Here is a 13,337-nt window from a genome sequence, read left to right on the forward strand (position 1 = left end):
TCCCTCTAGTCGACAGCCAGCCAAACAGCATCATAAAAAGGCAGATTTTCTAAAAAGTTGACAAATGATATGTTAATTAGATCTTCTCCATCAAACTATAATACCATTTAAAAGTTTAGAGTCTGTAAGATTTTTTTGTTTGTTTTTGAAAGTATTCTTTTATGCTCACTAGGCTGCATTTATGTAATCAAAAAAAAAAAATAGCTGTTTTCTATTTTAATATATTTTAAAATATAATTTATTACAAAGCTGAATTTTCAGCAGCCATTATTCCAGTCTTCAGTGTTACATGATCTTTCAGAAATGTGCTGCTTAATATTTGATGGCAATTGAGATATATATATATTTTCATATTATTAATATATTAGGATGAATAGAAACCTTTTGTTACAATGCATATTGTATATTACATTGTAAACCTTTTGTTACATTGTATATTATATTTTGTAATAATATAATATTTGTCTATATTATAAAATCTAACTTTTCATTGGATACAAAGTATGTATGTCCCTTTTGATCAAATAATTAGATCTTTGCTAAATAACACTGAATTTCTTTTAAAAAATCTTACTGACCCCAAACTTTTGAATGGTAGTGTATTTGCCACTGAATCTTGCAGACACCAGGCTGTTACTGCAGTCAGTGCTGGAGAAGGGGATTCTGGGAAACATGACTTGACTGCCAGGTTGAGTCTGACATTCTCATCCTCCACACAGACACTCATGATCACGGACTGGAGCACTAATGGCATCATCGCTCAATTTTCAATTTTGCGCAAACAAAGTGAACTCTACCGTGATGCCACATCATTTGGAACCGACAGCTTACCCTTCCTTGAAACTAGCTGTGAGGATATTTATGGCCTGACTGCAACCAATCCGATGTCAATGGCACATGAATGAAAAAAAACAAAATAGCAATACAGCAGAATTCAATCTACCCAAAAGCAGCTCCCTCTCAGTATGGCACAGCAAAGAGAGCCCTAGCCAGCATTACCCACAAGGCTCTTTTGTCTTTTCTGATCAAAAGGTGAATGAGAACAGATGGTGATTACAACCGGCATAAGTGAAGTGTACAGCTGAGCTGGAGTCTAGTCACATAAAACTGCTAGACGTGAACCACCGCTACACAGACGATCCCTACTTCCCCCCATAAGCAGACAGCTTGTTGTGCGAGTGAAAGTATAACCATGTTTGAAGCGATTCCTGTCAGTCCCAGTGCAGCTGCAGATCATGAGCGTCCAGGAATTCAGAGGTGATGCCCAATGGATTGAGTCCGCCGATGGGCCCAGGCATAGTGATGTCCAGCCACTCCATGTTGTCCAGGCCAGTGTCTTGGAGACTAAAGGACAGAGCGGAGGAGGAAAGTGCAGGCGAGTCGGTGAAGCCCAGCTCTGATGTGTCCATTGGGGAGTTTGGCTGCTCCAGTATCTGGTTTTGAAGCTCCTCCAGCAGGCCCAAAGTCCTCTGCTCTGGCCCAACCAGCGTGCCCTCCAGCAGAGCCTCCAGCTGGTTGTTGGAGTCCAGGGAGGCCAGGCTGGGCATGGGATCTACCATGAGCACCGGCGGGGGTGCCATCTGCACCTGGGCGGGTGGACGGGACAGGGCGGTGTTGATAGGCAGGGTGGTGATGCTGGCCGTGACAGGCATCATCTTAGGCACAGATGGGTCCTGTTGACTAAAGGGAGTGATCTCTGCAGAATATAAAAGAGGGTGGCACAAGAAATTAAAAAGTTAACATTTTAGTTTAAAAAAGTTAAATAGATCTTCTCCATCAAACTGCACAAAAAATTCAAACGTTTAGGGTTAAGACTTTTCTTTTGAGTCTTTTACTCCAGTCTTCAGTCTCGCATGTTCTTTCAGTAATTATTCCAATATGCTTATTAAGAAATTAATACTCTTATTCATGTTTCTCGAACACCAAGTTCAAGAAACACGAACAGCAGTATTAATTTCTTTCAAAAAGAAAATCTTACTGACGGTAAACTTTTGAACGGTAGTTTATTGAACGGTAGCAGATGCCAGGCTGTTACCGCAGTCAGCACTGGAAAAGGGGATTCTGGGAAATGTAGCCAGGATAAGCCTGACATTCTCAGCCTCCACACAGACACTCATGATTATCAAGTGTGAAAATAAACATCTGTATTTGGATTTATAGTTTGAGTTGACAAATGAACATGATCTATTGTAGTCTGCAACAAAATGACAAACTCACCTCCACTTTCTATTAAAATGTCAAAGAGATCATCCATCTGTTGACTCGTTGCTGTGTTAATCTGCAAACCGACAAAAAATAAAAATGACATTTCAGATCAAGGACAGCACTGAAGAAAAGGCAAATGAGAAGAAGCAATAATTGCAATCAACTAAACTGTAACTAAACTAACTACAGTTATCACAGCAGTAAACTATGGACAAGGACTAACTTTGGTTAACTGCAACAAACGTCTTAAGAGACAGTTCTCATGAAATACAAAAGTATTTCTATAGCACCTTAAAAAAAACATTGTTTACTGAATTCTTGGAGAAAACATAAAATGTCATACAATAAAATATTGATATAGTATACTCAGGGCTTGAATTGAGGGGGGATGCGGGGGGATGCCATCTCCCTGGTCGTAAAAATGACATAAAGCATCCCCTCTGTAAAACCATCATCCCCCCTTACCATCCCCTTTGGATTATTAATTTTGTGTATTACGTAAAACTTATCATGCACATGAAATGTTAAAATTCTCTACTTATGATCATTTACGAACTGAATAACGGTGATTGGCCAATCAGAACTTGGTACTGTAACAAGCTACACACAAGCGGAAGCAATTTCGTCATTTTTCATGCAAAATGGTTAAATCGCAACTTTTGAAGTTTTTTAAGACAACAGATTTTTCCTTGATTAGAATTTAAAGACATTCTCCTGACATAATGTATGCGTGACTGTGAGGGACCGAGACGATAGGAGAGCTGATATTATAAAAAAAAAAAAAAAAAAAAAAAAAAAAACACGTCTTGAGAGTCCAAAAGCATTCACTGCGTGATGAAGCCCATTAGAATACAGTTAGAATACCCTTATAATTCCACCAATGAAACAAAAAATACCAATGTATGAGTTTTTATATTCATTGAACAAGCAATGTACTTTTCTGTATATCAGCACAAATGTGCTATTAGTTTTATACAACAGTGCAGAGCAATACGGTGGTACATTCTGTGAATGAATACATTTTTGAACGAATCGAGTGAGCCAGTGATTCAACGGTCCATTCACTTGTTTCCTTTCTATTGAATCAGCCGTTTTGAACGAATCGTTTGATATGAATGATTCAGTAAGTAATTTATTAAAACAGGGACTTGCTGCCACTTACTGGCGGTTTTATTGTCATATTTATTTATCCATGACAGACCTAAATCAGCCGAGGTGCCAGCACAAAACACATTCAGCAAAATATTGTTTAATTATCAATATTGACCAAAATTCCTCTATTTCAGGCCCCAGAAGGATTTTTTTTTTTTATATAAATAATAGTTCATTTAATAAGGCAAATTTTTAATGAAATAGAAATCTTTTTAAAAATGAGACCAATTTTGTAATCATTGTATGAAATTAGCCACAGGACCCTTTAATTTAAAATTGAACCCTTTGACATGTAGGACCACACCATTTTGATTAGAACATCCAGCACGTTGTGATAAACTGCTAAATTTAAATATGCTTTCACGCTTTGACTAGCACCGAGCTAGAGAGAAACTTTCTTACTGCACATAATTGGTGAATTTTTTTCTATTTTGGAGATTGGTAGTATAGACCACCATCCCCATTCCATATATGATAAACAGGCTCACTGCTTAAGATCTCATTTTGTGTTTCACAGAAGAAAGAAAGGGATTGGAAAAACATTGGAAGTTAATTTTTGAGTGAGTTAAAAATTGACAACTGCTGAAACAACCCACTATTCAACCCAGAATGTGTATGAGCATGCATAGATATATAGGAAACCGAAAGTCATCACCTCTGAGATGGCAGCATTCTGTAGGCTGCGGGTCTGTTTGATGGCCTCCTCATAGCGGGGTGGTTCTCTGTTCTTGGGCATCTGGTTGAAAACTGGGGACTGCTGGATGAATGATGTCTAGGGATAAAAATCTCAGTGAGCAATCAACTCAAAACAGAACAGCAACACTAAAAACATCTCAATAAAAGTAGGATGTTCTACTTTGTTTAGTGGCCCATTAATAAGGGTTGATGGGACGGGAGACGTCTGAGGTGAGATCCTGTTATCTGGGGAGCTGCTGAGGAAGCACTGATGTATCTCCAGGCCTGCTGGGTTCTCATTGGTACCATGCTGGAAACCTGACCTCTCTGTGGTGCCCACAGGCAGGGTCTGCATGAAGAGTAAACCAATAGACCATGAGCATCCATAAACACCCACTAGCATCATATAGAGCATTTGACTTTGTGTTATGATCTTCTGCTTGGTATGAGAACAAGTCTCTTCAGGTCACGCTGGCAAGGATCCTCCAGGCACGGCCGTCGATGAAAATGTTATCGGCTCATCACAACCAATGAGCTCTAGTTACACAAGTCATCCAGGACTCAGGCCAGGCTCATTCACTATGCCAAAGTAATGGCCATCTAGCTGGGAAACCTTAGCATGGTGCCCTGCTGCCAGGACAGACCAATTACAGTAGAGTGAAAGCCTAGAAAGAAATGAGACCAACAGCCACCATCCATCTCACTGATGAATGACTTTGCTGGACAGACAAAATTAGATGATCCCAGAGCTCACAGATTATGTTCACTTGTTCTGATTGCTCCTGCTGGCACTGATCCTGTTCTTACTCAGATTACACAGTCATTCAATACTCTGTAAAAAAAAACCCTCTATAGTGTGGATAAAAGTGATATGCCTGTCTGACGTTTGGTCATCTTGAGAGCAACATCAATGATAACTTTACTAAATTTTTTTATAATAAGCAGTTAGACAAAATTGTTTGATTTATCTACATTTCAGATATATTTTATGCTGAACATACTCATTTTGAACATATATCTATGGAAGACCGTTTCCGCTACTGAATAAAAAGAAAAAGAAAAAAGGAAACAGAAAGGAAACACCACTGAAACAAATCTCAAAGTTGCATGACATAAACTCGCAATTGCTAGTTATATAGTCAGAACAGTGGGATATAAACTTGCAACTGCGAGAAATAAAGTCAGAATTGCGAGATAGAATCAAAAAGTCAAAATTCTGACTTTTTTCCCCTTGCAATTGTATTGCAATTCTGACATTTGTTTTCTCAAAATTGTGAGATATAAACTCGCAATTGCGAGTAATAAAGTCCAGTTCTGAGGGGGAAAAAGACAGAGGTTCTGACTGAACTCACAATTGCAATTAAGAGAAAAAAGTCACAATTGCGAGATACAAACTTGCAATTTTGAAAAAAAAAGTTTAAATCCTGCAATTCTGAGTTTTTCTTGCAATTGCAAGTTTATATCATGCAATTTTGACTATATTTCACAATTCTGAGAAAAAATGTCAGAATTGCAAGATGTAAACTCACAATTGTGAGAAAAAGCCAGAATTGTGAGATAAAAATGTCAAAATTACCTTTTTTGTTTATTCAGTGGTGGAAACGGGCTTCTATAAATATCAGCTTAATTACACAGAGTAAAGAAAGCAGATCCAATCACATAATATTGTTCATATGGTGCTTCAAATGAACTTCTTACATACAGAGTGTGTGTGTGTGTTTTTATAATAACTGTCTTATTTTAACAAATTTTAAAATGTCATTTATTGCTAAAATGGCAAAGTTAAATTTCAGCAACCATCTTCACTGTCACATGATCCTTCAGAAATCATTCTAACATGCTGATTTGGTGTTGAAGGACCAATTCTTAGTATTATCAATGCATTATTAAATATTATATAAAACACATGTATATTCTATTACATAATATTTATGCTATTATATTTGTTCAATTATATAGTATACGGCAACATATTTGTATTTGGTTATAAGACTGACCTGAACTATGTGGTTATCACTGAGCAGCTGTTGGGATGCCGGGCTCTCTGCTTTGGTGGGCTGTATTTGGGGGGTCTGAATTATACCTGGCACTGATGGAGAGACAGCCTGCAAAACTGGCTACAAAAAGACATCAAGATTAAATTTAAGTATTGACAAGTATATACTGTACCTAACACATATATACACAAGTTTTGTGTTACCTGTAGTTTGACATTAGTGTTGGGCAGCTGGATAGTAGTGGTATTATTTGCCAGGGGCACTGGAAGAAGGATCTGAGTGCCCCCATGCGGAGTGGTTAGAAGAGTCTGGTGCTGTCCTATGACCTGTGGGACTCCTTGGTGGCTGATAATGAACTGACGGAGAGGAGTAGCTGTCACCTGGTTGGGATGGGCCTCTTCAAGCTTCAATAGCGTTGGCGTAGTGTGTGGACTCAGTGTGCAGTTAGGAGGGACAGTGTTTTCTCTTTTGACAGATGCCGACATAGTGGCTGGACAGGAAGTGTTATTATATTCTGCAGGTGGAACAACCTGTCCACTTCTTTTTTCCACCTCCAGCTGCATCTTCAGTTCTTCCACCAGCTTCTGCTCCTGCTCCAGTTTACGCAGCAGTTCCTTAATCTGTCGCTCCTTTTCGTGTAATCTCCTGTCCTGTTCCCGAGGGTTTCCAGCAGTTTCCAAAAAACTGCGGTTTTGACCCTCTGCCTGTCCCTCCATGGATGCGTCCTCTTTGCTGTGAAGCGCTGAAGAACCAGGAGACACAGGTGGAGTGGAGCTCAGATTTTCAGAGGGCTGTTGGATGGGGGATAGGGTTGTAGTGGTGCTGGACACCTCCATAGTTGTGCTGCAGGGCTGTGTGTTAGGTCCTGTGCAGTTGTTGGGTGCAGTAGAGGCATTGTTTTTTTGGAAAGGCTTAAGCCGTTCAATAAGGTCTGTTTTTGTTCCTGACACTGGAAGACCACGTAACTTTAACTCCATTTTCAGCTCTACCACCTGCCAAAATAAACCCATTATTAGTGAAATTATTAATTCTATAAATACTAGCTCCATAGAGAAAATAAATCATAGAGAAATCATAGAGTGATTTCTGGGTTACCACATATATCACCATAAAAATAGCTACAAATCATCTGGATTGTATGACATTTAATAATTAAGATTAATATTTACTGGAGACAAACCATGTTAACCAAATTTTACATAATGGAAAAGTCATTTATTTCTTTATTTTATTTTTATTTAGTATACACAATCGTATTAAAGTTTGGAATTGGAAATTGAAAATAATACTTTTTTTATTAATTAATGATGTATTAAATTGATAGCCAGAGATATTGTCAAAAACATAAATTATTGGCAATCTTAAAAGGATTTGGCATTTCCAAATAATGTAGGCCTGTTACATTCTTATTTTTATTAGGCCTATTATTATTATGAAGTTACTTTTATTATTAAATTAAAAGTACTACAATTAATTTGCCCTGCAATAATTGCCATATAACTGATGCACTGCGAGGATAAGATTAGGCTATATTTACTCCTCAATTAAAATGTTTTTAAAAAAGGTCTTTTAAACAGGTCTATTAGGCTATAGGCTACCTACAATGAATTAGGCTATAGTCCTATAATTACACTGCAGTCATCAATAATAATCAATGAAATAAAAAGCTTTTATTTCAAGCACCGACTTTCAAAAACAACTTAAAACGTTGTTGAAAAATACGTTTCTTATTTTTTTCAGTATGTACGGGCCACAAGAGAAATATAAAGGAAATAAATGAAAACAACTATAGGCTATACCGTAATCAGCATATGTTGAAGTAGATACGTCTCTCTTTGTCTCTGAGAGAATAAGCAGCGTCATATACCATATCCGTCATTACGTTTTTACTTTCACTTTCTGCTTATAGTGAATTGACTGAGATTAAGACGTTCACCAACAAAAATCTTGCGCAAAGTTTGCACGTGTGCAAACCCTGGTGCAAACGCGTGCTTGTGTGATATCCATTGGCTCGCCTTCATGGTTTAAAACAGAAATATTTCCAACATTGCGACGTAACCAATTGCCCTGCCCCCCATATCGAAAACGTATCGAACCGTGACACCACTGTGTTGTATCGAACCGAACCGTGAATTTTGTGAACCGTTACACCCCTAATAATTATATATTTTCTGACGGATCATGTGGCCCAGAAACTGACGTAATGACTGCTAAAAATTCAGCTTTGCCATCACAGGAATACATTATCATGGAAAACTTCATTTATTGTGTAACAATATATATTACATTTTATTGTATTTTTAAATGAATCCAGCCTTGATGAATATAAAGAAATTTCTTTCAAAAGCATTGAAAAACTTACCAACTACAAACTTTTGAACAGTCATGTATCTATTATTGATTACATTTATTCTGTTGAAAATAAGAATCTATTGGTACCTTCATCTCCTCCAGGTTGGCAGGTAGTATGCCTGCCTTGCGGTTGGAAAGGGTGCTGTTGGGCCGCACAGGTGTTGCTGTGGGCAGAGACAACACAATAGAGGCAGCAAGGCTGCTGGTGCTGTTGATAGCCATTGTGGCATTGCTGTTTTGGCCTTCTATCACAGGCCTGGTGAGTAGGGAAGTAGATGGGAATAAAGGGAGGAAACAACACTTAACATCACAGAAGGAACAATTCTCAATAAATAAACTCCATCGAACAATGCAGAGGCAGAATAGAACGACAGCTAAAATAAATCTTGCACAAGAGATGGAAAAGGAAGCAGAGCAATAACCTCATCGACTTCCTACCATTAATGAAAATCACTAAACAGGATTTGTTATTGGAAAATAGGTAATGGTCCCGATGGCCACCGGTAACAATAATAGCGTTTTCTACCTAAAACCATTCATATGCAGCCATTATACTAATGGTTGACAAAACACGGCAAATTTCAAAAGCAAAATATGACCTTTACCAAATTAGGCAGGACAAAGGCCAAATGGTTTGCATCCACCGAACTCAACGATAGGATTGGTAAAGCAGTACAAACCGAAAACATCAGGACCTGATACACAGATAACAAACACACAGATCCGGATCTCCTTGCTTACTTGAGAGGTGCAGGAAGGATGGTCTGGTAGTTGTAGTGCTGCTGTTGCTGTTGGCTCAGGATCTGTAGCTGCAAAAATAGCTGCTGTTGTTGTAGTAAACGAGCATATGAGGAGTCCATCGGGGCTTGGGTGGGTTCTTGTTTCTGGTCTGGGGGAATGTATTGATGATATTTTAACTTTTTCACACGTGGCTTGGCCTCCTTACACTTCTTACTGCGGCTCTTGTCCCCAGGTAACTTAGGCTGACTTTGCTGTAAATTGAACAGAGATTGTAATCAAGGGGATTTCATTATTTTGGTTGTTTCTTCAGTTCTTTACTGACCTTTACAAGGGTGGGCCCAGACTTCACAGGGGCCACAGTGACTAGCTGTGGCATGGGTGCTGGAGGGCTAACTGATTGCTCATTGGTGGGAAAAGGCTTGAGGAATTCTATTGAAGTGGTGGTCACTGCAGGAAAGTGCTGTGAAAAACAACACATTATGAATCTCGGGTGTTCTGCAAAACCTAAATTACTAAATTCATTTTTTTGGTACCATGAGCTCTGAAGTGAAAAGGAGGTGGCAAGAATACCTGTAAGAAGTTATTAGGTAAGGGTGAGGACTCTTCAATGGCCCAGACCTCCCCAGGTGAGGCTGCAGAACCCTGGGACTCCTGACTGGCTGGCTGCTCGGGTGAAAACGCATCTCCACTGTCCTCATCAGCTGGTTCCTCTAGAGTTCTAGGGTACTGCATCTGACCATCTACCCAATTAAAACAAAGGGCAATGTATCATACTGCATTCAATTTATGTTCCACGTGCATATTTACCCCAGTTTAATACATTAACATGTTTAAGTTTAATAAGTTTGCATTTTCACCAATGATGGCCTCCTTGACGCTGGAGTCCACAGGCAGGATGTTCTTCTCCACCAGCTCCATGGGGCCAGGGCGTTGAGCAATCTTCTCATTCAGGTCATCAGCCAATCGAGCTCTCTTCAATTTCAGCTGGGTGGCCTGCAGAGAAGGCACCGCCACCGTCTCTGCCAACCCACCAAAAACCAGAACAGCAATCATTTCAATCCACACTCCTACTGAACCACCACAACAATCCCACAGTGGTCAACTCATTTACAGAAGTAAATAATGCACAAGTACAGCATCTGGAGGACTCTTTTGAACATGATTTTTTTCTTGTTTTGTTTTTTTTATTCTGACTGGTTCAGCTGTCACTGCTTTCTGCTGAACTATCTAACTTGATAGCATAGTTTGGTAAAATTCATATTTTATTTTTATAATGTACCAAGGGAAGTCTGCCTGTATTAGTGTTTTTAGTGCAACTGAACGTATGCCTCTGCTGCTGGATCTTCAGCGGCATGGCAAAATAAATAATATTTTACCAGATTTGTGAATATTAGTTTGCAGTCTTTATTGAATCTGAATTCATGAAAAGACTGTGAACAGCAAAATAATGTCAAGAAATGTCTTTCTTTTAAAGGGTTAGTTCACCCAGAAATGTGAACTGTCATCAATTACTCTTCCATGAAACTTTTGTTTTTTTTCTTTGAAACAATAATGAAGACTTAATTAACACCTGAGAGATTTCTGTCCCTCCACTGTAAGTCCATTCCACCAAAAATATAGAAATTGCATAGAAATTCATATGATTCAAGCTGTTTAATACAAAACATCTGAAGAGATGCAATTTGATAATGAACAGATTTAATTTAAGCTTTTATTCACATATTAACATTGATCATCGTACATACATCAGCATATATTGTACATCAGATATGGTCAACATATGTTCAACCATACTTGATTAAACCAACAGTTATTTAGACAACATACTTAGACAACAAACCTGACTGGTATGGTTGAGCTTCCATTTACCATATTTGTTGTGCTCTATGTATATGTGCATTGTTCAATGTTTATATGTGAATAAAAGCCTAAATTAAATTTGTTCATCATGCAAAGTGATCATATCTCTTCAGGAGATGGAATAATCTGGCATTTTATATGGATTACTTTTACGGTGTCTGATTTTTTCTGATCATCTGATGTGTCAAAGTTTTGGTGAAATGGACTTTCAATGGATGGACAGAAATCTGTCAGGCTTCATTAAAAGATATCTTCATTTATGTTTTGAAGGTAAACTAAAGTTTTATTGGCTTGGAACGGGGTTCCATTTTTGGAAAGTTGTCCCTAAGTTGTTCTTACAGGCAAACATATAGACTCCCAGACAAATGGCTCTCACGTGTCAGTTCTTTTAATAAAAGATGAGTTAAAACAATGCTTTTTATTTATAACAGCAGTAACAGAGAGAAAATGTAAAGTAAAATGGATAAGAAATTACTCCCAAATGATGTGAATCCAGAATGAACTCAAACTCAAACTGAATAAATAGTCTTGGATTTGGAATCGAATCAGAAAAATCTGTATTGATGCCCATCTCTACTAACAAGATTTGAGAGCTACAGCTACAACTTTGTTTAAAAACACAGTAGATAAAAAAAACTTTTCCCAACAGGCAGAATAGCTGCCATTACATGTATCGTGAATGGAGGATTACCTTGTAAGATGTGCATGCGGACCAACTCGGCCCTTTCTGGGCGGCTGCGTATTTTGTGCTTTAGGAAATTTTCAGTCTACAGAGAGAAAGGATACAGAGTTTCAGAAAACAAAATCCCTTTGTAATTCAGGGATCAGAAAGTAACAATTATAATGATCTCCACTGTGCTTTGCAAATAACAAACACATTTACAGAAGGCTTAAGCTATTAAATCAACTGAGAGGTTCACATGTGTCCCATTACAGAGAGCAACTCTGAAGAGGTTTCAGGGAGGATCAGAGAGCCCAGATGGCTGAGGAAAGTGCAGGAGGTCTGGGGCCTGGTGCCCTGCTCTTACCCTGGCTCTCTCAAGGCTGCGGATCTGTTCATGGAACGCTGCAGGGCTCTTCAGGGCTGTAAAGTCACACACACACACAAAAGCAGAGCATCAGTCTCATGAGGACACAAGACCATCACCCACACTTCAAACACACGGCTCTTTCATCTCCTGCAGTCTTTCTAAATGCTGTAGCGCCTGGTCTCACATATTACTCAGAGCGGAGATGGTGGGCCCACACAGAGATTAGCACCCAGACTACACGGTGCCCTTCAGGACCAGACAGCTACCTTTTAATTCCAGCAGAATCTATGCCTGATATTACACAGAGCTATGAGACAGCATACAGTGAATCCCATCAATCAGCTCAGACATGGCCAGAGGAAAAAAAAAATGTACGTTTATATAAGTATGAGAGATTTCACACACTGCTCGGTGACTAGGCTGAACGGAAAACTGGTTATGAGCAATAACAGAAAGAGCGGTGGTGAGGCGAGAGGTGAGCTTTTGGAAAAATACCATGTGCATTGGTCACCTATGCCTGGTTGTGAACTATGCTGAAGTGTGAGAATACACAACTGATTCAAAAGCGGATGTGGTACAGAAACCACAGCACCAAATGATTTCTTAAATGCACAGTAAAAAAGGAAGGTTTACAAGACTTAATGCAGGGTTCGTTTCGTTTAGGGACATCAACAATTCAGGGGACTGTCAAAGACTGTATAAATGTGTCACAATACAACATTATGTAATGTGGAACACAAAGGTTACACTACCACTCAACAGTTTGGGTTTGGTAAAATGTTTTTGTTTTTGTGAAAAGTTTCTTATGCTCACCAAGTTGCGCTTTTTTTTAAAATTAAAAATATGAAAAAAATACACAGTTAAAACAATAATAATGTGAAAACGATTAGAATTTAAAATGGATTTATTTTAAAGGTTCTATTTTAATATATTTTAAGATGTAATTTATTCCTGTGATGGAACAGTTTTGAACGGTAGTGGAAAATTAAATCGGGAGCAAGATCACTTTTAAATATTTTTAAATAATGTGACCTAATTCTTCACATTTACATAGAACAATTCATATTCCATATAAGTTAGCCCTGTAAAGTCAACATAACATTTATTAAAAAACAAAGTTGTAATCTTATCAAGATTTTGGAACTAGTTTTTTTAGTCTCTCTTACTTTTTGACGTAGTGCCACTTTTCACAATCCAATTAATTCATGATGGATAAAATAAAATCCCACCATAAATATTTTTTAGATTATGAAGGAAAAATGGGTCACAAAATGCCATTTCATGAGTGAAACATTTACATATTTAGTTAATATCAGCAGTTTTC

General features: G+C 38.2%; 1 protein-coding gene across 2 annotated transcripts in view; it reads right to left on the minus strand.

Moving 5' to 3' along the window:
- Positions 1–1,071: 1,071 nt before the first annotated feature.
- LOC306857683 (myocardin-related transcription factor B-like) overlaps positions 1,072–13,337 on the minus strand; it is a 42,159-nt gene continuing 29,893 nt past the window's right edge. For both annotated transcript variants that reach the window (XM_079397735.1, XM_079397734.1), the window contains 13 exons: positions 12,011–12,066; positions 11,674–11,749; positions 9,980–10,141; positions 9,693–9,862; positions 9,445–9,582; positions 9,123–9,373; positions 8,469–8,637; positions 6,233–7,021; positions 6,030–6,149; positions 4,214–4,381; positions 4,013–4,129; positions 2,218–2,278; positions 1,072–1,696 (listed from right to left, as the gene is read on the minus strand). In XM_079397735.1, coding sequence (XP_079253861.1) covers positions 1,212–1,696; positions 2,218–2,278; positions 4,013–4,129; positions 4,214–4,381; positions 6,030–6,149; positions 6,233–7,021; positions 8,469–8,637; positions 9,123–9,373; positions 9,445–9,582; positions 9,693–9,862; positions 9,980–10,141; positions 11,674–11,749; positions 12,011–12,066 — 2,762 coding nt within the window. In that variant the 3' untranslated portion in view covers positions 1,072–1,211. The remainder of the gene's footprint in view (positions 1,697–2,217; positions 2,279–4,012; positions 4,130–4,213; positions 4,382–6,029; positions 6,150–6,232; positions 7,022–8,468; positions 8,638–9,122; positions 9,374–9,444; positions 9,583–9,692; positions 9,863–9,979; positions 10,142–11,673; positions 11,750–12,010; positions 12,067–13,337) is intronic.

Source organism: Barbus barbus, assembly GCF_936440315.1.
Source record: "Barbus barbus genome assembly, chromosome: 38".
NCBI classification, from domain to species: Eukaryota; Metazoa; Chordata; class Actinopteri; order Cypriniformes; family Cyprinidae; genus Barbus; species Barbus barbus.